We start from the raw sequence: 22,261 nt of genomic DNA on the forward strand, positions 1-22,261 counted from the left end.
AAATTTTTCAAAAAATTACTCCAGAAATCTTTCAAAAAATTACTCCAGTAAGACAGTAGGTTGGTATAAAAAATTCAACTTCAAAACAAGATTTAAATTAAGCTAATATCAGATACTGTGTTAGGTTTTGGGCCTTTCTAAAATCTGGAACAGGCATTAGATTTTGCCCTGTGTGTGACTTATTACGGGCCAGAATCATCAACACAAATTGTCATGATCATTCTGTCACCCAGAATAAGACACAGAACATTCATCCTGGAGTATTACGATGGAACACCCTGTGTCCTTACCCAACTGTTCCTTGATGATCCGTTGTGCTATTCTATCAATGGTACCAAGCTTTAGAGAGAATGTGTCCAGATAATCCCCAATGGCTGCAAACTCCAGTGGCCGACTTCTTAATTTGTAGCCTCCTGTAACGTATTTGACAGACTCCCCCATCTTTGACAGCAAAGCCATTCCTTGCTTTTTGTAGGCATTAAGATCCTAGGAATTAAAATGAACAAACAAACAACAAAAAAGAAACAAAAAAGAATATGTTTAGGAATACTCACTTATATGTTTAAATATTAATACAGTGAAGGATACTTTCCAGTCAAGATCAAATCTTTTGAAAGCAACAGATTACATGTGACACACAGCCTTGAACAAAGGCTTTCTACAAGTGGTACAGCTGAGCACAGCTTCAAGGCTCCATGGAGATAAATTATCCAGGAGAACAGTATGAAGTACATTAGAAATAAGTAAGTAGGCCAACTTTGCATATGGCCATACTTTCCCATTTTCCTGTACTCTCACCAGGGAAGCAAGCTTATTAACAGTTCTGGTTCCACCAAAACATTTCACATCATTCATCTCCACATACTTCTAAGTCAATACCAGTACAATACCAGTATTAAACAGATGCACCAGCTGGCTCTACTGACCTACTACAGAGCTACACACTGCACACCTATTCAGTAAGCAGCCTCCTCACTCCAGTTCTGTGGTCAAACAGGAGGCAGGGGAAGACTGCCAGCAGAAAAAATGCAGCATGAGGAAACCAGCAAAACTTCTCTGCAAGAGAGACTGCAGCTCAGGCTGGGTCAGATGCATCCATCTTGCTGCACAGAAAGTGTAAACGTCCTTCTCACTCCTTTACACATTTGCATAAACCAACTTTCAGATTATCTATGCTAACAAGACTGCTACTCTACAATTTTCATGGGATTTCACCCTAACAGTACACCAGAAAAAAATGGTTTTAGTTAGTCAAAACGTTGACAATGTTTACTTTTACTTCTTCCAGCAGAGGTCAGTATTCAACATCTCAAAACAGGCTCAGGAGCTATAGTTTGGTTATCCTATGGAGCCTGAGGAAGAGATGTGTTCAAACCAAGTAGGCTGCAGAGATCAAGAATTCAGACGTATTACTACAGACGAGACTAAAAGCTTAAGTGTTCTTAAAATAAAAACCAAAAAAACAAATAAACAATAGCCATCTTCAAAACATGTACTATGGTATTCCTTCCCAGTACTTAATGTAAGTCAAATGTAAGCCTGATTAAGAAAACCTGACATCTTAGCAGCTACTGTAATTTTCAATTATGTTTGCATTTAAACGCAATTTAATTTTTTCTTTCCACATGTCATCAATATGAGCTGCAAGCAGTTATCAGAAAAGATCCTTGAACTCAAAATTATTCACTCACTCTCTCAAGCATTCTGGTATGTTACATGTCCAAAGAGGGAATATGTAGAAATGTTGGTCTGTCTTCTTCAACCAGGAGGTGATCTTAAAACTTCCTGTAGTAACTAAATTCTGAAATCCTAGCACACTGAACTGACACCTCACTGCTCCACTAGACCAGGTTCAAACATTAGAACCAGTCAGCAGAACAGGCATCCTTTCCCCAGGATGCTCTGTAATCTCAAGGCAAACTCTTCCTAAAGCAGAGAATGAAGCCCTTGACATTCATTTCACAGGGATGGCAGAAGACAAATACAGCAGCTAAGAAAGCTGCATTGTGCTTGGACAGATCAAAAGAGGAACGAGCTATAAGATATTTAAACAAATTCTGCATTTCTGGCTTGTTTCAGTGAGTAATTTCACCATGGGGGGGAAATAAAAACACTGGAAATTGGTTATTAACAGCAAGCAAAGCATGACCCTGAAGTGAGCTCAAACATCACACTTAAGTGAGCTAGAGTGATGTGACTTTGGAAAGGCGTACCTTTACAGCACTTCTCACCCATCTGGTAAAAGCCAAGCATAGCTGCAAGTCCTCCTAGTCTTATTTGAAATGCAGTTCTAAAGAAAGCCAAAGAAAATTGCACTATTCCTGCATGAGTCATGCAGAAGAGATGTATGAAATTGTTGGCTGAGAACAAGTAAGAATGAGGCCTCCATGCTTAGTTTTGAGGGCACCAAGTGCAAGCAGTTTAAAAAGAACAGACAAAAAAAAAAGTCAAGAAATTCACAAGCTTTTGTGCAAGGGAGACTTTTCTTCCTCTCCCCCTTCCCTCCTCCCCAAAAGAGGATTTTAAAGTCTACAGTTTTCTGAATTTTTATTCTCTCTTGCATAATAGGATTACATGCTACAAAACAAGAAGGTCTGGAGAATTCAATTTATCAATCTGCAGAGAGGATTCCTCTGCTCTTCAGCACACAGGACCCATACTGTTGTCACACACAACGGTCTGTCACACACAATAATCAGAGTGCCCAACAACCCTCTGGTGGAAGAGGAAGTTCTGATCTGCTCATGTAGTTTTGTTAAAGCCTTTTTACCCTCATTTCAGAAGGGACTGCAAAGGTCAACAACTGTATTTGAAAGTTACTGGCTTACCTTAGCTGTGAGAAAGACGTTGAAGTGTTCATTAAAAGACAACACTGGGTGATCAGTTATTCTCTTCAAGAACTTGTCTAATGCTTTCCTCCTTGTCTCCACAAACTCTTCCGAAAAGCGATCAACAACACCCTTCACCACAAATTTTTCAGGAAGAGGCTGTCAGAGATAAGCAAACAGCACAAGATTCAAAAGACCAAAAACTTGCTTCTGTTTTGGAAATTTGGAAATAAACAAAGCAATCAAATTCCAGTCTTAACAGGAACTGAAACATTGTGTTTGTGAACAGGAACCATGCATCAGATGGGAAGCAAGCTGTGCTCAAAATTATCTTTAAACTGGTCTGGCTTAAAGCTAGCCATTCTACTGAGTGGCTTCAGCTGAGAGACACACCAGGGAAGTCAAACAGTACTCAGACTAAGTACTTGTAGCATAGCTTAGATTGTTCTCCCTACTGCTATCCATGTTCAACATCCAGCTCTGAAGAGATGCCAGAAGAGCTGCATACTATTTATAACAGAAGCACACACACCCCCCACCCCCGCCACAACCAGTGCTGAAGCAAGGCTGCCCAGCCTCAGGAAACTCAGAAAATTGGACAATTCTACTTCCCACAAACCCGCTATGAACAATTTAGAGCTTTTGCACAGGGCCCTCCTATAAAAGGCCGACAGCCTTAGTGAGAACACTGAGCAAAACCAAACCAGGGGCTTGACACAGAAAATGGCTGGATCTTTTCTGAAGTATGAGCACACCTGGTCATCTATCACAGCTGACTTTCCTGAGTATGTTTCTGTAAGTGACAAAAGCCTGATGATACATTCACTTTTACATCTTACTATTTTGAGTCCATCAGTTCATCTCTGCAGTTCAGTTTGACATGTAAGCCCAGACTATCTCCAGACTTGCTAGTTATACAGTCCCCCCTGTTACACTTGGATTACAGAATACACAGTACCACTTTGGATGGAAGGTAACTTTTTAAGCTGATGCATGGTTAATTTCAGCTCTAACACTACATGTGCTTTGTTCTGTCCAGACAGCATAGACTTCAAGATTAATATCAGTTTTAAAATTGTGCTCTGTATTTCATTCTTGTGAACCAGTCCATCTAGACAATCTGCTTACAGTTATGCCAGCAATGACAGCCATTTTCATCCAATTCAGGAATCAGGATTCTCCTCTGCAAAGAGTTTGTCATCCAAAATCTGTGTCAAAAATGGTTAAAGAAAAAAACCCCAAACTATATATATATTGCATTCCCACCATACCCAAGCTCATGTGGGTTGTACATGAAGACTTTATCTCCTAGAAAATACAGCCTGCACAACTTAGCTGCAACAGAGCTACATTTTTGACCACTGTATTTGGTTCTTACAATTTAAGACTTACCTGATTATGTTTAGCATTCAAATTAGTCAGTCATTCTAGTTAAACCAGCATAAGGTACACTATCATTAGACTTCTTCAGAAGTATAATACCTTGTCCATTAGTCTTCAGGGAGGAAGAAACTCTCTTCCTTTACTTTGTAAACTTTAGCTGGAAGGAAGTCACTACCTCAGCACCATATGCAGGAGGAAAAGAAAAAAGTTTAAAGAAAAAAAAAAAGAGGGAAAGGAAGACTAGTCTAAAGAACCATAGTTCAACCGAACACATGCAAACTGGCACTGAGTAATCACTAAAGTTCGAGCATTTGAAGAATGCACCTCTGTTACAGAGACTTCTGCAATTTAACCTGGTTTCAACTATAGCAGTAGGTACATTCCTCTCCATTATAGGCCTCTGGAGGTCCACCTAAAGTCATCAAAACACACAGCTAGCAACTGATACCTTGCTTTAACTGTGTGTTAATTATCTACCTTATAGTCTTCCATCTTCCATCTTAATTTACTTTTCCCTACTGAGACAGGTGAGCAGAGTTCGTTCCCATCAGAAATGGCTTCAAGTGTCCAAACATGACCATCCCAGGACAAGAAACTTGGCTGTTAGGTTTACCTTTGTAGTCTAGAGACAGAACTGAGATCAGTTTTACTGTCTTTTGAAAGAAAATTTTAGAATGTCTCAGATCTTTTAAAAAGAAGTAACTATCAGAAACTGAAGAGATGAAGAGGAACTCACACTGAGGTTAGTTTTGGCTCCCAAATGTAGGCTATCATGACACACTACACTGATAAGACATATCATTTGCTACAGGAAGATTTTAGGCAGAATCACTATATTGAGATTAGGAAGACAACTCCCTTTTGATAATTTGTTAAAACAGAAGGCTTTCAGGGATTCCAGTATCTATAATTACAAATACAGATAGTCTTAGATTGTCTTGAAACATCTTTTCAGAAAACTCTTGAGCCAGTGCATCTGAAACTGCCTTTAGCTTCTATACCTCATCTATTTCTTGACAATAAATGCATAAAGCATTCAGCAGCCTCCCTACCATACCCTGCATGAAGGAGATTATTAGGGGATTCTGTAATTGCTAACTTGTGCATAAACAGACAAAATCCTTTATCTCCCTTATTAACAGCACATCCTTTCACCTCCAGAATTTCTAGAAGAAATGCACCTAAGATACTGGCTTGTTCTACAGCCAGTTCCACGTCCAGTATTACAGCTACTCATGCAAAGTTTGCTGTTCTGTCTGCAACAAATTCCTGGTAGGAGCAAAGCAGCTTGATTCCCCAGCTATGACTCACCTTCTGCCACTCGACTATTATTTACAGCCTTGCAGGCTTCAGGCATAACTGGCTGCCTGTTAGTGTACCCAAGAAGCAGAAGCTGAATTGTGATTGTTCCAGCTGTTCAGAGAATGGGACGTGAGAAAACAGTATGGGCACATAACACATTACACATGCCTCCACCTTCTGCTCTCAAGCTCACTGTCTTTCTTTTCACTACTGTTCACTAAACGTATTTGCTGGCAGTTAGTGGTGTCACATGATTTTGTGAAGTACTTCTTATCTCTGAAACACTCAGCTATTATTCCACTTCAGGCAAGTCCTAGCATAATTAAGGACTTAAACAGCACTCAACATAGAGCAACCTAACAATACTTCTCACACAGCCTACTCCTTGCTGAGGGAGGGAGGGCAGAGAAACTTCCACCCCATCACCCACCCCACGCAAACTAAAGTATGCTAGTAGTGTTGCTATTTCCTGCCAATTCAATTCCTATGGGGCTTTTTAAATGTTTTTGTTCAAAAGGACTGAAGGCAGTGATCTCACAGGTTTCCTATAGCTACATATAAGGTAGGACTAACCTCCTCAAATCAAATAAGGTGGTCAGATCACCAGTTTCAGCAACAATGAGTGCAGTAGTTTAGCTAATCTTATTAGGCAAACTTCTGCCTACTGAAGGCATGCAATAGCTAACAAACCAGAGGCTGAGACTTCCAAGTCAGTGCTATTACATGTCAGTGCTATTAAGTGTTAGCACAAGCAGTTTTAAATTACTCTGCAAAACCAGCTCAAAAGGCCATCTTGAAAACTGAGACTAGAACCTGAAGTACCTGTGGCTTTTCATAATTCCTAGATGCTTTGAAATACAGATGTAATAATTGAGTAAACAGATTAAATGTATTCTATTTATGTCACAGCTACTGTAGTCAGCATATGTATTGCCCTGCAGGAGGCTGACAAAGCTTACCTCTCAGGTGTGCCACTCAAGGAAAGTCTAAGCTTCCTAACTAGTCAGGAATGGGAAGCTAAAGAGAATAAAGTACTGTTTTTTAAACCTAGACACATTGGATCCAAATATTACCCTTGTGCAGATGCACAACTGTCCTTAACAGCAGATTCTTGCTTACTACCTACAGGAATAAGATGTGTTGGCTGAGACTCTTCCAGCTTGTTTCTCAACCAGTCGAAGTCTTGGTACCGCCGACGGACAGAATACTCTGGCAAATCAAACTCTGCTCGCGTGGTCTGGAAAAGAACAGATATAATTAGTGTGCAGCAACTTCAGAGCTTAGCAGCAAATGCAGTACAGCCATGTCTGGCAAGGGTGAAGCCAGACAAACCTTGCAGGAGGGTGTTAATCCCCAAAATTTTGCAGCCAGCATGAGAGAAAGATCCTCTGGTCTTCCAAGAAGTGGAAAAGCAGCAATATGAAAAATGACTGCTTAGAGCTGATGTATTAAGATCTATTTGAAGTTCATCACTTGTTCTGCTCTCATCATGGTAGAAGTCTGTAGAGCAGAAGCACTGTGCACCACGTAACTCTCTTGGCAGTTCCAAGATTGCAAAGACTGTATGAGATATTCATTGTGAGGACAAGACTATTTTAACCATCAAGAATTAAAAGTAAAGGTGTTTACTGATTTGTTTATTCTATGACATGCACAATCCACAGGTGAAAAAGTGTTTCACCACTGTCTGTATTCTAAGACTGATGGGCTTATCACACTCCAAGGTGAAAAGATGAGAACATAAGCCACCGTAAGGTTTGACAGACCATTTTTGTTGACTTCCAAGATGAAGAAACAAGTCTGCTTACGTGTATACCCGATTAGATAAATTAGTATATTAAATTAAACTTTTAAAATTTTCCTTCTTTAGGGCAAGGTCACTACAAGTTTGAGGGGAAAAAAATAAGTATGCAGATAAACTGCTGGCAAGTGTTTTATCCAGTCTATGAAGTCCATAACCTGGAAGGTTGACTGTATGGGGCTGCTTGCACAGCATGTACTGCAACTGCCTAAAAGCACTCGTGAAACCATGTACCAACTAGGAGTGTCTGCTGAAGAGTCTGGCATTGCAGGGAGGTGGCCCTTGTAGTTATGTCCCTCTGAGAAGCACAGGCAGCTATACTTCAGTTATTTGCAGCATTATGTCCACCTAGCAATGCACGGCCTGCAGTGCCAGCACACTACATGCCTGCAGCCAGGCATCAAACCCAGCACACTCTGAGTAATACACCAGCAACTCCAGCCTTGAGCTGGCATCCATTCCAGCACCTGATTGCTTTGCTAAACCCAGCCAGTAGCAGCCTTTAAATGCCATCCACCTCTTCACTTGCTCTCTGGATGACTTTAACTCTTCAATTGCGGCATTTTACTCCTACCAATCACCACTGGGGATCCTGTATAAGTTCTATATATGAAATCTCTTTCTAGGGTGAACTCAGGAGCCTTAACACAGTATCAACAGCACAGTAGGTCTACAATACTATAAGCAGCAAGCTGATGTGTCATTACCTATGAAATTGTTTGGCTTCTAGTAAAGGAAGGCACAGACAGAAAAAGAAATCAGGATCAGCTCCCCCCTTCTTTGACCTGCTAGCCATAGTAAGCAATATAGAGGTTAGTCCATGGACTAACAAAGAATCCTCATGAACTGGAGCAGTTTTGTTTCTAGATGAGGGACTACCAAGACCCCAGTATCCACTGCAGATCTGTGCTTTACTCAGCTATGCACTTCTGACAGTAACACCAGCTTATTTAACATCAAAGAGTGCCACACTATGAATGTGACTTCTGAAACTTCATTTGAATCATTTTCCCTTGTTTCGAGCAACAGAATGAATGGCTTTAAATATAAAGCCATAATAAATAAAATAAATAAAAAATAAATAAATATAAATGGCTTTAAATATAAAGCCATCTATAAATAAAAGAAAGGGGGGGAGAAAGGGGTGTGATGAGGCAGTAATAATTCAGTAGAAGGCAGACCTTCTGTGAACTGGCTGTCACTGCCCAATGGCATTTTAAGAGATCACACAGTGAGTGAATGAGAGTAATCAGAATGGCTACACAATACAGTGTCTTATCCTGCAGCATGAGAATGAAGGTAAAGTCTCCCATCTGTTAGCACTGAGAAGCTTATTAACTACTGTTCTGCTAACAGTTAAGGAAAACCATATAAGACTGCCTAGGAGTTGGAAAGCAGGGTTAAGTCCCAGTTCACAAATCATACATTAGCTATAGTTCACCTCTACCAAACTGCTCTTGTTGCCTTTACTTCACAAGCAGAAGTGCAAAGTTTTCTATATATCACATTTTTCCACTGAGATGAAAATACAGCGGCAACATTTCAGTGTTTACTGTAAAGGTTATGAAATCTAGACAGCAAATAAGCTTTGCAAAGACTATTTGGGCAGAACATAAAGGCCCTTCAAGGTTTTAAAGAAACCTCGCTAATTCTGAAAGAATTTGGATCTCAGATCAAACTCTTCATTAGTTTAGCACAAGTTATTTCTTCCAGATTGCACAAAAGAGGAAGGAGGATCCTGCCACTGTTGAAGCAGCACTGAGGAACATGCTCCCTGAGGCAGCTCGGGGTGCAGCTGCAGTGGGAGCTGCAGGCTGAGCTCAGGCTGGGCCAGCCCAGGCACAGAGGCCCTGAGGAGCCCATCCTGGGCACACAAGGGCCCGGGGCCTGTGGCCCAGCCAGGGCACCGGACACTGGGACACGGCAGGAGCCGACGGTCCCACACCTTCCCCTGCTCGGTGAGGGGATAAAAGCCCAGGGGTTCCTTTGTTCTGGGTCCCTCCCCAGAGACACCAGCCCGAGCTGTTTGTTTGTTATTGTGCTGTGATTAAATGATTTTAATGGCTGGGACATTCGAGACTGCTGTGGGAAACCTAGGTATGGAAACCTGGTGTGACTGTGTGAGTGAGGGAGCAAAGCTGGGAAGAGGCCTTGGGTCCAGCTCAGGTGGTGCAAGAGTGACTGCCAGAGTGGATCCTGGATGGTTAAGCAGGGAAATTTCCATAACAGACAACAAGTAAAGCACCTATGTTTTCAACACAGTTAAATTCCTCCTGCTTTCTCAGCAAGATTCATAAATCTCACCTTGCAAGGACATGTGTCTTTTCCAAAGGAACCTGAGAAACTTACACGGCAGATGTCAACCTCACAAAAAATAATGGGCAAGATGTTTCCAGCAACTTATTGAAAATTCCAGCACAGTTCCACTAAGTCAGCACTGCAACACTCTGGGCTCAGTTTTACTTTCTGGAAAGCAGACAGTTACAGACAGTTTTACCTCAATTACTGGAACAGTTTTGACTAGAGGCAGTATTAAAGCAGTCACCAAGTCTTGGTCTTTCATAAGATTCTTGTCTTCCTTGGAAGGAGTTAACAGCCAAACCTGAAGCTAGCCTATGATGACAATACGAAGATATTTTTTGCCCTAGTTCTACTCTCTAACTCACCAGACTTGACTGCAGATTCCCCTCCATGTCACTATTTAAGCTTGAGGCAAAATCTTCAACTAGGAAAAGAAGAGAATGACAGAGAGGGGGAAGGGAAGAAGGCTGGTGTTCTTAGCACTCCAGTATTTCTTTTTGCCTCAAACAGTTTAGCCTATTTGAAAAAGACTTCATATCACTTTTACCTGCTCCTCTCTAGGGACTAAAGCTGTTTCATGTGTTCCAAGTAATGTCATGGAAGCATGAGAAGGACAGGAAAGTGAAAACAAGACCTCCACTTGATCCAATGGCTAGTACTGATTGGTTTCAAAGACTCTCCCTTCAAGCCTGCAGAGCAAATGCATGACTCTGAGCAATGGCACTCAGCTGTTCAGACCTCCATGGGAAAAGGCACAGAAGAAGGCCTTGCCATCCTAGAAAGTACAATGAAAATGAAGTTACAAGTACACTTATTTATGTTTTCTCAGGAGAGATGACTGCATAACATATGGTCAAGCTTTACTTTCCCCTTTCTTCCTAAAAAAGGACTCTCTTTGGTAAAATCTCCCTAAAATGCACCTCCATCTATCTGAAGGACACAAAGACACTTCAATCATCACAGTCATGACCCATTAAGTTCCACCACAACTTCTACCTACCTTTACAGTTTCACTAGCCCCCCTGTGTAAGGAAACTGCTTACTAACTTGCATTAGTAACTGCATTAGCAAGATGAACACAGGATATGAGAGAATCAAGGAAGTCAGTCCTGAATTGCCTTCTTGTTAGCTGAAGGATTACCATTACATTCTTTAAATGTGTTCATCCACAAGACAGGCTAGGGAATGCTACCTGGCTCTTACTAGGGAGCTGTAAAAACAGGTACACAAGCAGGATCAGGTAAACTGCTAAGTCTTCCTTTGCAAGCCAATGTTTTGACCCTTCCTCAGTCACCACCACCTGCTGACAAAGGTATGAGAAGATGAAAAGCACGGGGCATACTGCAAGATTTTTTTTTTTTCTATTAGAATGAAGGATCTGTAAAAACAAAGAGAAAAAAAAACCCACACAACACAAATAAGACTGTGATCAGTCTACGCTTTTCCCTACAGTGGTATCCTGTCACAACCACACATTACAGCATTAGTAATTCCCCTGCTGATGCTGCTTTTCAGCCTTCAGAATAACTCATTCTATGACCTATGTTTATCCAAACCTTTGAGGTTCCAGAAGCATTCTCCAGTACAGAAGAAAAAAAACCCAGCCGTCCCTGCCTCCTAATTCAGAGTCACCAGAGAGGCCTCAGACTTCTTTCCTGCAAGGCTATAAGGGAGGTGTTGCGAAGGCTCCTCATCTCACTCCATGAATTATTCTTGTGCAGATTTTTTGCCATGTTTAATCACTGCTTGCAGATACAATGGCTAATTGGCAATTAGCTTGTCACCAAACACACCTTGTTTGTAGGGCAAGAATGGGTTACACCATTAATACTGTTGAATCTTGAACAATGATAGTCCTAGATAGTCTTAGAGGTTCTGACCCAAGAGATTAACCACAAGTTTCCACAAATAATAAAACTAAAGAGATGAGGATTTCATGGTGATTCAGAACAACAACTTACTCAGTTTCATAACTGCATTGCAATGGTATGATATAGCAGATTCATGTGCTACAATGAGACCCAAAATAAAACAAGTATTAATAGACAGGCAGGTAGACATCAAAATCAGAAGTATAGAATTATTTTTTAAATAAGAAAAGAGACATGGTTTGGTAATACTTCTGATCTAAATATGGTAAAGACCTTGGCCATGTTTCAGAGTTCTGCTTTAAAAAGAAAAGGAACCCTTGAACATTAGGATTTCCAAGCACAGGAACATTATCAGGGTGCCACTATATAGAAATATCTTATATTGGCAGAATAATTTGAATCTTCATTTCAGAGAGAAACAACATTAGCCAATTTTAGCCATTTCTCTGTGGAAAGATGCATTTTTTTTTTTGTGGTTCCTATTCCTTCTGATGAAGTAATAGTTGAAGGCTAAACTGTTCCAAGTAAAAAAAGATACAATGTTTCCTGCAAGATTAAGACTGTTAAGAGTAAAAATGAATGACAGAACTGTATTAAATGTGCAGGAAGAGATAGTTACTATCTTAGAGAAACTCCATTTTCTCCTGTGCAGTCTGAAAGTGAAACTTTGAAGAGGACATTTGGAAAAAAATTATCTGTGGCCTGTAAAGGTTCCTCATCTCCATAGAAAATATTTGCTCCAGTACATACTGCCATCTAAGTGGGCTGGAGGAATGTTAATCTTTCTGGACAAATATATCAAGTATACTACCAGTAATGTTACTGAACACCTTTTGCCTTGGTAACTACAAGTGACCAAAGCAGATGTCAACATCACCTAGGAGCTCATTATAATAAGAATGAGTTAGTTAAGAGGAATCAATATTTCAGCTATAAATGTAGTGGACTTTTCAGATCACTTTTCATATAAATATATATATTACATTCATGACTGAACTACAACAGGTGCTGAAATAATCTCCAGCCACTTTTGGTTGGCAGCAGCATTTTCAGGCTACTTCATTTTATAATCAGCTGTAGAGTTATCTGAACCAGCAACTGCATGAAAGCTAGTTTACAGCTGAGGATCAAGACTATGATTTTAGTGGATAACAGACGAAATGTAGAAAACACTTCCAGCAACAAGCTTAAAGCATTTCAGAAAAGGATAGACACAAAAAATGAGATGATTAACAGTGAACGAGTAACAAGGCACATTCACCTTAAGGGAACTCAAACCAAGTGAGTGTCAGATTACTTAAATGAACAAACTGTGAAGTTAATGAAAGAAACTGGCCTTGCAAGTTTACAAACAGTTCTATTTAGGAATCAGAGACAAAAAAAAAAATAAACCTATGTTGACATGTTAAAAGCTTTTTCCACAATTTCAGACACTGAAGTAAGTTCTGCTAAGAAAAGTCACATCTTCAACACGTTCACAAGGTACCAAAAGACACTAAGTTCTTGTCCTTAAGATAGGAAAACAGCGCAAAATGTGAATATCCAGCATGACCTCCAGTTATTCCACAAAGAAAGAAGTACTAGAAAAGAAAATATTGCTTTGTACCTTTGTTGTAACCCTGTATGTAATATATGTCTCCATTGTGCACACGTGTTTTTTGGGATCATCAACAGTAACAAAGAGGTCTCTAGTTTCCACATCCAAGTCATCATCCAACTGCAGTCTGTTGAGGAGAGATGAGGAGGAGGCTGGGCTAGAAGTGTCCACAGGTGTGCCATTGGGCAGGCTGAGATCCTGTATTGGAGAGAAAAAAAAAAAAAAAAAAGGAAGTTTTTAATAAGCTTAACAGATTCAAGGTAAAACATAGTATTTTCAAAGACACCATAGACAAGCTTCTCTGATACATTATAAGGGTTGTTTGTTTCAGCATCTCCAAGGACCACCCTTTTCCAGGACTCCTGGGCAACATACTAAAGTCTTCAAGCATTAAGCAGAGGATAAAGCATATTACCAATATACGTTCCCTAAGTACAGCACAACCTGCTTTCAATTCCTAAGGAAGGACAGCATTGCTGAACCAACACTTCCTGGTGAGACTGAGCCAACCTAGACTGAAAACAAAACAGCTAGGCAAATCAAGAGACCTTACAAGACAGGTTTCAGGCGAAATGGCAACAGTTCAGTTGTCTGGAATGCAGTTAGCTTTCGCCTCTGCAGACTCCTATGGTGGAGGAAGGAGCAAAACTTCCATCAGAGGCCTCCCATCCAGTGTATTAACCTCCACACATGTTGACAGCAGCCAGAGTCTGAACTGCCATCACTGCAGCACGCAACAGTCACAGATCATACTCTCCCGCACAGGAGTCTAGGCACACCTCCTTTTTGGGATCCTAAAGCAAATGAAAACTCTACTTTTTCCTTGGAGAGGCCCTCATTCCCATTCTCCCCAGCCTAAGAGTGTCATCCAGCACCTAGAGAAGAGAGAGGCCAAAAGATCCAGCAAGTTGCTATTTTAGGAAGAAAAATACAGCAAAACAACTTTCTAGCCAGCTTGGTACATCCACACACCTTCAAATCTCACACTTCAATACAAACCAACTACTTCATAACAGCTGTTATTGCATGTGAAAAATGCGTCTTTTGTGATTGGCTTTTCTCAAATATTAAAATGAATATTATATGTGTGGTGTTAGAAAGTAATGTTGTGGTGTTAGAAAGTATATGTGTTGTGTTAGAAAGTAATGCTGTATTAATTCTCTTAAGTACTGTGTAAAATATAGTTTTAGGTTATAAAAAAAATGTTAAAATAGAAACTATGCTATGTAGGATACTTTTTTTTAAAGAAAGAACTTGCAGTGAGAAAGCAGCCACCAGACACCTAAATCTTTCAGAGAAAAAGAATTTATTGCCCTCTTACCAGAAGAAACAAACTTCCTCCCACCTTGAAGGCGCTGTTAGGATTCCAAGGAAGAAGTTGATGATGACCAGACAGAATCCTTTGTTTGAATGTAATTTATGCATCATGTATGAAGTGTATGAATATGCAAGCTATTGCTTTTAAGGGTTAATCCTCTGTTAACCCTAACGGGTGTCCTTTTTCAGGCTCATGCTGCCCAGAGAAAGGTACCCAGACGTCCGTAACTCTTTGTTTCTATTGTCTCATATTGTACTAATTCAAATTGTCCAAATTATTATTACTCTAATTGTATTATTACTCTAAGTGTATACTATTTTTATAACCATTTTATTACTATTAAACTTTTCATATTTTAAAAACAAATTGTTGGCGTTTCTCACATTGCACTTGCATAAATATCACAGCAACTTAACACGTTTTTTGCTCTGGTTTTATAGAAGAGGGAGCTGTCAGTGTGTGACAAGTTGTACAGAGGAAGTCCTAAGGATCAATGGCTCTTCTTTTCAGAGAAGACAGAACAGTTTTTTGTTTGCATCTTTTTAATAGTAGCACAGGAATAGATTTATCCACAGAATGATTTCCCTTCTTGCTAAACAGAGAAACATCACTACAGCTAAGCACCACATTAACTAGAAGTGTTTTAGTTACACAATTACTTCCAAGATCCAACTTCACACAACTTCAAGTGGCCAGACAAAACATAACATCTTAGCAAAGCAATCACATGTCAATGACACCCCTTCTGTTCATCAATGCTCCTTTAGCCAAAGGTACAGAATCACAGGCAAGAGTTTTGAGGTAAAGTTACTTAAAAAGGTCAGCTTTTGATAATGGCTAAAATCACAGCTAAGTTTCTACCAGTCATTGTCCATCATCATGGGTGTACTGGGATTTCATGAAGAGCCATGTTGCAAAACTGCAGAACTGTGGCAGCATTGGTCTTCACCTTGAGGGCTGCCTTAAGAAGTAGAGAAAATAATTGTTTAGCCTAGACATTTTGGGAAAGGGGTAATCTAAACTATTGTGTTCTAACTGAGGTTAGATATGTTCCCTCAGCTAATGTACAGAAGCAGCTGCCAACAAATAGATGGTTTCACATTTAACTGGCAAGGTGAGCAAGACAGGAAGTCAGGCACCCAAATGCTCTCAGGAAGGCAAAAGAGCAGGAGGAGCAAGGCACAGCTTGCCAGCTCAGACATGAGGGAGACACTTCAAACTACACAAGCACCTCGCTCAGATTCAGCATAGGAGGAACATGTACAACAGGAGGAAGCAATGGCACAGTAACTCAGTAGATAAGAAGTTCCGTTGAAATTACACAAACAGAATAAGCTGTAGATAGGATAAGGTTAACAACAGGAGATGGATTCAGAAAATCTGCAGTTCATCTAGACAAGAGAATTTGGCTGAGCAGAGTAAAAAGCAAAGCAAACCTTGGGATACCACAGTAGCTTCATACCTTCATACCACAAGAAGACAAATTTGTTTCTGTTTCCAAAGCAAAAGACAGCTCACCATTGCCCATGTGCATTGAGCATTAACGTACAACTTGCACCAGAACTACAGCCAGTCATATTCTAAGCTTTCAATAGGACAATTAACTTGCAAAAACAGCTTAAGCCTGATTCCACAGGAGATCTCAAAAGCTTGTAATAAAACTTTTCCAAAGTTTTTTCCAAAACTTTTCCAAAAGAGAGCTAAAAGCATGTGATGGAATCTGCTTAAAATATGAGAATCTAGAAAAAGAACCAAAGATGGAGCTTGCAGTCAGTTAGCTGCTAGCCAGTTAGTATGAAGATAGCACTTTCCTCACTAATTCTCTTGGGAAGTTACAATAACATACGAGTATGTCTTGCACATTTTCAGCAGCACAGAAGTCTGTGAAGGTTTGAATTCACTTCATTTCACTTGAGTGTATTCATGCAGTCATGGGTCCTGTGGAATGTCTGGGGTGTTAAAGGCTGTGATAGCTCTATATTGGATGAAAACACTCCAGACCTACATCAAGCAAAGCTTCTGTACCAGCAGTGGCTCAAATCAGGAGAGCTGCTAGCTGTGGTGGGGAGGAAAGGAGAGATGATGTGTTACTGTGCTGTACTGCCTCATCTGCAGGATCCTCCCCTGGAAAAGACAGCTGGCATCATACCCTGCTACTTGGCTACTTTTCAGTAGATGAAAGCCAAGTTAGAAGCTAACTATTTCTCCTCCTGAAAGGGTGCAACCTCCTAGATAAGTGCACTAGAAACAACACATACAGCTGCTGAATCCTCATTTAACAGTACGCAGGATCAGTTTTGCTGAAGTCTTATGCTATTGCTAGAAAGATACAGGCTTTGAAGTATGACAGCAAGATACCTCAGGCTGTAATCCCACCATTAGAGCATCTCCATGTCATGTTAATTTGCCAGCCTTTCTTCCATGAGACTTGGGTGATTTAATTTTTTTCTTTTTTTGATATTCAGGAAACAAGACCACAGCATTTGTGTTAGTCTGCTTTTACCACAGGAAGAGGAGTATGTCCTGCAGAGCCGAGTAGGAAAGGAGATATGCAGCCACCTGTGTTTCTGCCTGTTGGTAGAACTATCATACCCACAAGCATCTGAAATACTAGCTAGTATTATCCATTTTATATAAACAAGCTAGCAAGCTGTGTCTGACTTCAGTGCCAGTGGCTCATGCATCAGCTTCACCTTTAGGGCACCAAGCAGCTGCCCACCCATGTTTTAAGTAACTCTCTGAGGTAGTATTCTAAGAGACCAGCACAGTCCAGGTCACAGCAGGCACCTACTGCTTTCAAAGCCTTTTGTCAAAGTACCTGTTACTCACAGTACTCAGTCTGCCTTAAAGCTGAGCAGTCCCACAGCAGAGAGGAGGGGAGGCTGCTCCTGGTTAGCCAGGCAAGGTGGCTTGGAGAACATGTTTTGCCAAGACCTTCTTCACTTCTTAGTGAGCATCCACAAAGACTTTCCCGAAGTTTCAAAGTTTTTTTCAAAGTAAAGAGTAAAGATCCTTAGTCTCTGTTCCCCACTTCCTCAGGACAGTCTAAACAGCTTTGTCATCTGTTGAAGTAGGTCAGGTCAAGGTGTAGCAAGGCCTGGATCACAACCTATAGTAGATACAGTATGATATTCAGACTTTCAGGTTCATGAGCTACTGGTTCTTGCATACAGCTGTGAAACAACCACAAGAGCAGGCTTTTCATGCATTCCTAGGAAGTTCCCAGAATTCCTCAAGACACTTGAATTTATGGCTACAGAAGTCAGGTGATTTTAGCAGCATGTTTGGTATCCTACAGTACCAGGCAAGTAGGACTGAACTGCCTGTGCTGGAAATGCAGCCTGGCAACTATGCAGGCTGCCATCTGGTAAAGCTGCTTCACATTACTCTGCTAAATCATGCTCTCCAAACACCTTGACTAGTCAGCCAGCCCAGAAACAGATATTAAATCTATCAAGAAGTTCACTTCATCCAAACATAAAATTCAACTGAATTTTCTATACTAGAAGTCTGTATGTGAGATTCAAAATTAGTTGGGAAGTTTCCAACTGTTGACATCTTCTCCCAGGAGATTTTCCACAACTCCGTTTACAGAGCAGTTTGGATCCACACGAAGCAGAAACTTCAGGAGCTTGGTATTCAGTCTTCTGGATGGCAGCCTCCCCCCAGGGAGCAGTCTGCCAGAGAAAACATCCAGGATTCAACCTTAAGGGCCTAAATTTCCATAGGTATTGTTTTATTGTGAAGACCATGGAGTCTTCTGCTGAGTTACAAGCAACTACAGTTGTACAGTTAATACTACAGTTTACAGAAACTGAATGCTAGTTTTCACCTATCCTGCCTGAGCAAGTGTACAGCTTAACCAGACAGCTTTGCTGTCAAAGCAGCAGTCCATGAAGAAGCAGAAGATGTGGCTCAGCCAGGTCTTCAAGCACGAATAAACTCACCTCTGCAAAGAGTCACCCTGAACCCATGTGATGCTGTGGGCACACTGCTCCCATTTAACAAGTATTGTGTGACACTAAGAGACATTTAGAAATGTTGCTGTTTAGAGGTGCACTTAACCCTAAATTCCCCTGCATAACTTAGAGACCTGAGAGCCAGGCCTATACTGCTCCTAGAACCCCATTGCTTTGCTTCCAAAATTCAGAGTGCTGCAGACTTTCTCCTTCTGTTTCAAGGTGTTCCATTGCTTTTTGCCATTCATTTCACAGAGACACAATGACAGAGCCATGTTAAGCAGACAACAATTCCACACAATTATAGCTGGGTTTTGGAACACTCTTATCTCCATACCTTCAGTACATGACAGTAAGTCATAGGGGAATGGCAGCCAGTGACTGGAAAACCGAAGTGGTTTAGACACAAACATTCCTGAGGGCACTCTAAAAGCTTACATGAACTTGGCTTTCACACATCTATTCATAACACTCCTTGTCTTATCCCAGCAAGTTTTGAATGCAGGTATTTTTTGTATAGGTCAACTCCATATAGAAAGAAAAAGCACTTCTGCATCTTCCAGTACACCTAGATTAGCTCATCCATGTACAGTATTCTATCAGAAGACCCACCTGTTTAGTGAAATTTCAGTCTACACAATACTATTATTCAATACCAGCTAGATACAGAACAACAGAAGAAAATGCATTTACTTCCCCTTTACATATGTTCAATTTCCTTCTCTATCAGGCAGGAAGATCAGATTTTGTTTTTTAGAAGTCACTTCTGTTTCTTCACATGTCTGAGGCAGTACATGTCCCAGCCTCTTGCACTTGCTTTTGAACAGTAATTTACGGCACCAAAGTGGGCACACAGAGTGCAGAGAGAGAGATTGCTGTGGACACAGAAGGGATGGAAAGAACAAGGCAGTCATACTCAACTGGGTTTAAAAAAAAATCCCCACAGTTAAATGCCAAAAACCCTGTTCATTTTCAAGAAGAACCATGTTCCTACACTGATCCACAAATAAGACAGTGCTAAGTTGTTTGACAAAAGCTGAAGAACTGTCAAACAATAATAAATAATAAATTTCTACTCTAGACCTACCGTCCTGGAAAAGGGTAAATTGTCACATGTGCCAGCTCCTGATATCCTTCTCCAGTAATGGAAGGGATGGTACAGTTTATGTGGATGTACTCACAAGGAACAAGATGATACTTTCCAAAGAGGTCAGTGGTTTCCATTATAATAATCATCTAAAATCAGACTGTAAGGTTGAGGCCATTTTAGGAGGAACAGAGAGTAAGAACAAATCAAAAGGAATCCCTCTTGCTCTTAAAATGTGTCAGTAGAGGAGGAACAATAGGTTGCTGAGGACCCAAGCGGAATTTAAACTTTTGAGCTGTGAAGGGTATTATGAACCGAGTCTGTGGGCTCTGCAGGGTCAGGCAGAAAATACCCAATTTAACAGGGCCACGCTTCATCTCTAAAGTTTCAGCAATACAACTGGTGTTTTGCTCATCTAGCCAAAAATCCACTAGATAAAGACTAGACCAATTTGCTCTCAGAATATTTTAAACCAGTGTCCAAGTACAACATGCTGCCAAGCCATGAGTCTGGTGACTTTGCTCTGGTGTTCATCATTTGAACTACTATTTCTGCTCTGTAGATCAGATTTGGCTAGAGACACACTCCTCAGCATCCCTGGAAAAAAAAAGGAATTTAAGATGCAACAGCTAATCATGATGGCCTGCAGTTTGGCACTGCTTAAGGCCTGGGATCATTCTTGCTTATACAGGTATCATACTTGGAATAGTGCTTCTTTCCATTTCAGCTGAACAGAGAAACACTGAAACAAGCTTCACAGAGGCACCAGATGGTTGACACAAGCATTTTCCAAGCCTTCTAATGTAGGTCATGGGATTCACACCTTGTTTCTGAGGTTAACAGCCAAATTTCATAGGATGGATTATTTTACTTTGTAGTTTGTTTTCTAATAAGTCATCCCAGTTAAGCTAAACAGAACAAGAATGTGGGCACAGAAACATTCTGGCAAACAGCATTTGCAGGAACAGCAATAAGCTATCTCCTACCTCTGTTGCTAAAGTCTTTAGGGACACAGCTATAATACAGCTTAGTTTCAGCATTCCTGCGCACCAGGGCAAAATAAAGTGTCAGAAGAAAGTGTCAAGTACCACATCAGACTATCTGCTCATACAGTCAGTGTGGCTATAAGTCTGTCTTCTCACAGTCCATAAAAAGCAGGTTGCTTTCTGTAGTATAGAAGGGGACTGTGCAAATCCCATCTAAACCTAAATATGGTTCAGGTTAGACTCAAAATCAGGAATGTGAGTGGAATCTCATAGATGTTTTACAACAGTTTACAACAGTTAAGACAAGATTTTCAATACTAGTAATAAGCCATGTTACTGTGCTGCTTTGTGCATGAAAGGCCAAATGCCTTTGGAGGACAGGCATCTGGAAGATGAAATGGGTTATTATTTGCAGCAGACATTAATAAGGCAAAATGTAAAGGTATAATACACGTTTTGAACTTACTAACTGCCATGAAGCTGACATGCACACTCCCAAAATCCTTTGGACAGGAAATAAAGTGCAAGGAATAACTGCAGGATTACCATAGCTTCCTTAGAGTGGCAAATATCAAGAGGTAGCTCATCCACAAGAGCTGAAAATAAGAAGTTTCAGATACAAGGCTAACTTTTACATCTGTTTTTAGAGCACCTGAGTCCTTGCAGAAGGCTGAATCTGTCTTCCTGAGCAAACTGCCAGTCTGGCAACTGTGCAGCATGATTAGTTCAGTTGTGTTTAAGCTGCAGAAAGTAGTATAAAAGTGCTTATGACCTGATGGAAAGCAAGAGAGTTTAAGATTTGGGCAGAATTTGGATGCTCCTTTAAAAGAGCTAGAGGTTTTTTTTGTCCTTCTATGGTTTTCAGTAGTAGGCAACAGGCACCAATTCAAGTCTATCTTCAGAGCTCAAAGGCCTCCACAAATGGGAGAAGCTACATGTCCTTAGAAACATTCAGAAAATAATGGAATTTATGACCTCTAGCTCTGTTAAGCTCCATGTCTGTAGGAAAGGTTTTTGTTCCAGTAATATTATTTGTTACGTGGGATTCTGCAGTTGTGTGCACAAAAACACCACAAACCATTTCAACATGCTAAAGAGCACCTTGTCAACAAAGAAGGGTAAGGAACCCTGTGCTATGTTTGAAGCATCATTTTCAGAAGCTGAGCGCTGACCTTCTAAATAGCAAAGCAGCAGCCAGGATTTCAAACCATGAGCTGGAAAACTTGAATCCTGCATATGATTAGGAATCATTCCCAGTCCAAGAAACTAGATTTATATCTGATTACAGATGGAACAGTTTATTAAGCTTGTCCAAAGTAAACTGCCTTCTCCTAGATGTATACAGTTTTGTGTTAAAGCTCTGCAGACATATCATGCAGAAGTTGGGGTTTTCCCTCCACTCTCTACAAGCAGGTTTAGTTACATCTGTTATCTAGCTACTCAGTGTCACCAAACTGTTCATTTGGCTTTTGAGAGCAAACAGTAATATGCTGGGTTTTTTCATTGTGAACAGATGCAAAGGACTGAGGAGAAACAGAGAAGAAGAGAGAAAAAGATAAGAGGGCTGGAAAGCACTGTAGTATCCTGGTGATCACTTCATTTAAACAAGAAAGAATATGTATACACTACAATAGGGGTTCCCTCATGCTCTCTGTTTCAGATGACTTGCAATAGTTTTCCTGACACAGACCAGTGAACATTTTGTGAGAGCAGGTCAGACTGACAAGGTATCACTGTGCAAGTAACAGAGGCCAGAGGCAAAGATACTTAGAGGGGAGAATTCATGTTTACATCTCATGCCGTGGAAGACCTGGAGGAGTGTACTCTT

General features: G+C 40.6%; 1 protein-coding gene across 1 annotated transcript in view; it reads right to left on the reverse strand.

The window, feature by feature from the left end:
* SNX30 (sorting nexin family member 30) overlaps positions 1-22,261 on the reverse strand; it is a 47,451-nt gene that overhangs the window by 12,428 nt on the left and 12,762 nt on the right. Inside the window, exons 2-5 of the mRNA XM_058044111.1 lie at positions 13,093-13,281; positions 6,640-6,750; positions 2,829-2,987; positions 291-486 (exon numbers count right to left, since the gene is read on the reverse strand). Of these exons, the coding sequence (XP_057900094.1) occupies positions 291-486; positions 2,829-2,987; positions 6,640-6,750; positions 13,093-13,281 (655 nt within the window). The remainder of the gene's footprint in view (positions 1-290; positions 487-2,828; positions 2,988-6,639; positions 6,751-13,092; positions 13,282-22,261) is intronic.

This window comes from Melospiza georgiana, chromosome Z, assembly GCF_028018845.1.
Source record: "Melospiza georgiana isolate bMelGeo1 chromosome Z, bMelGeo1.pri, whole genome shotgun sequence".
Taxonomy (NCBI): domain Eukaryota; kingdom Metazoa; phylum Chordata; class Aves; order Passeriformes; family Passerellidae; genus Melospiza; species Melospiza georgiana.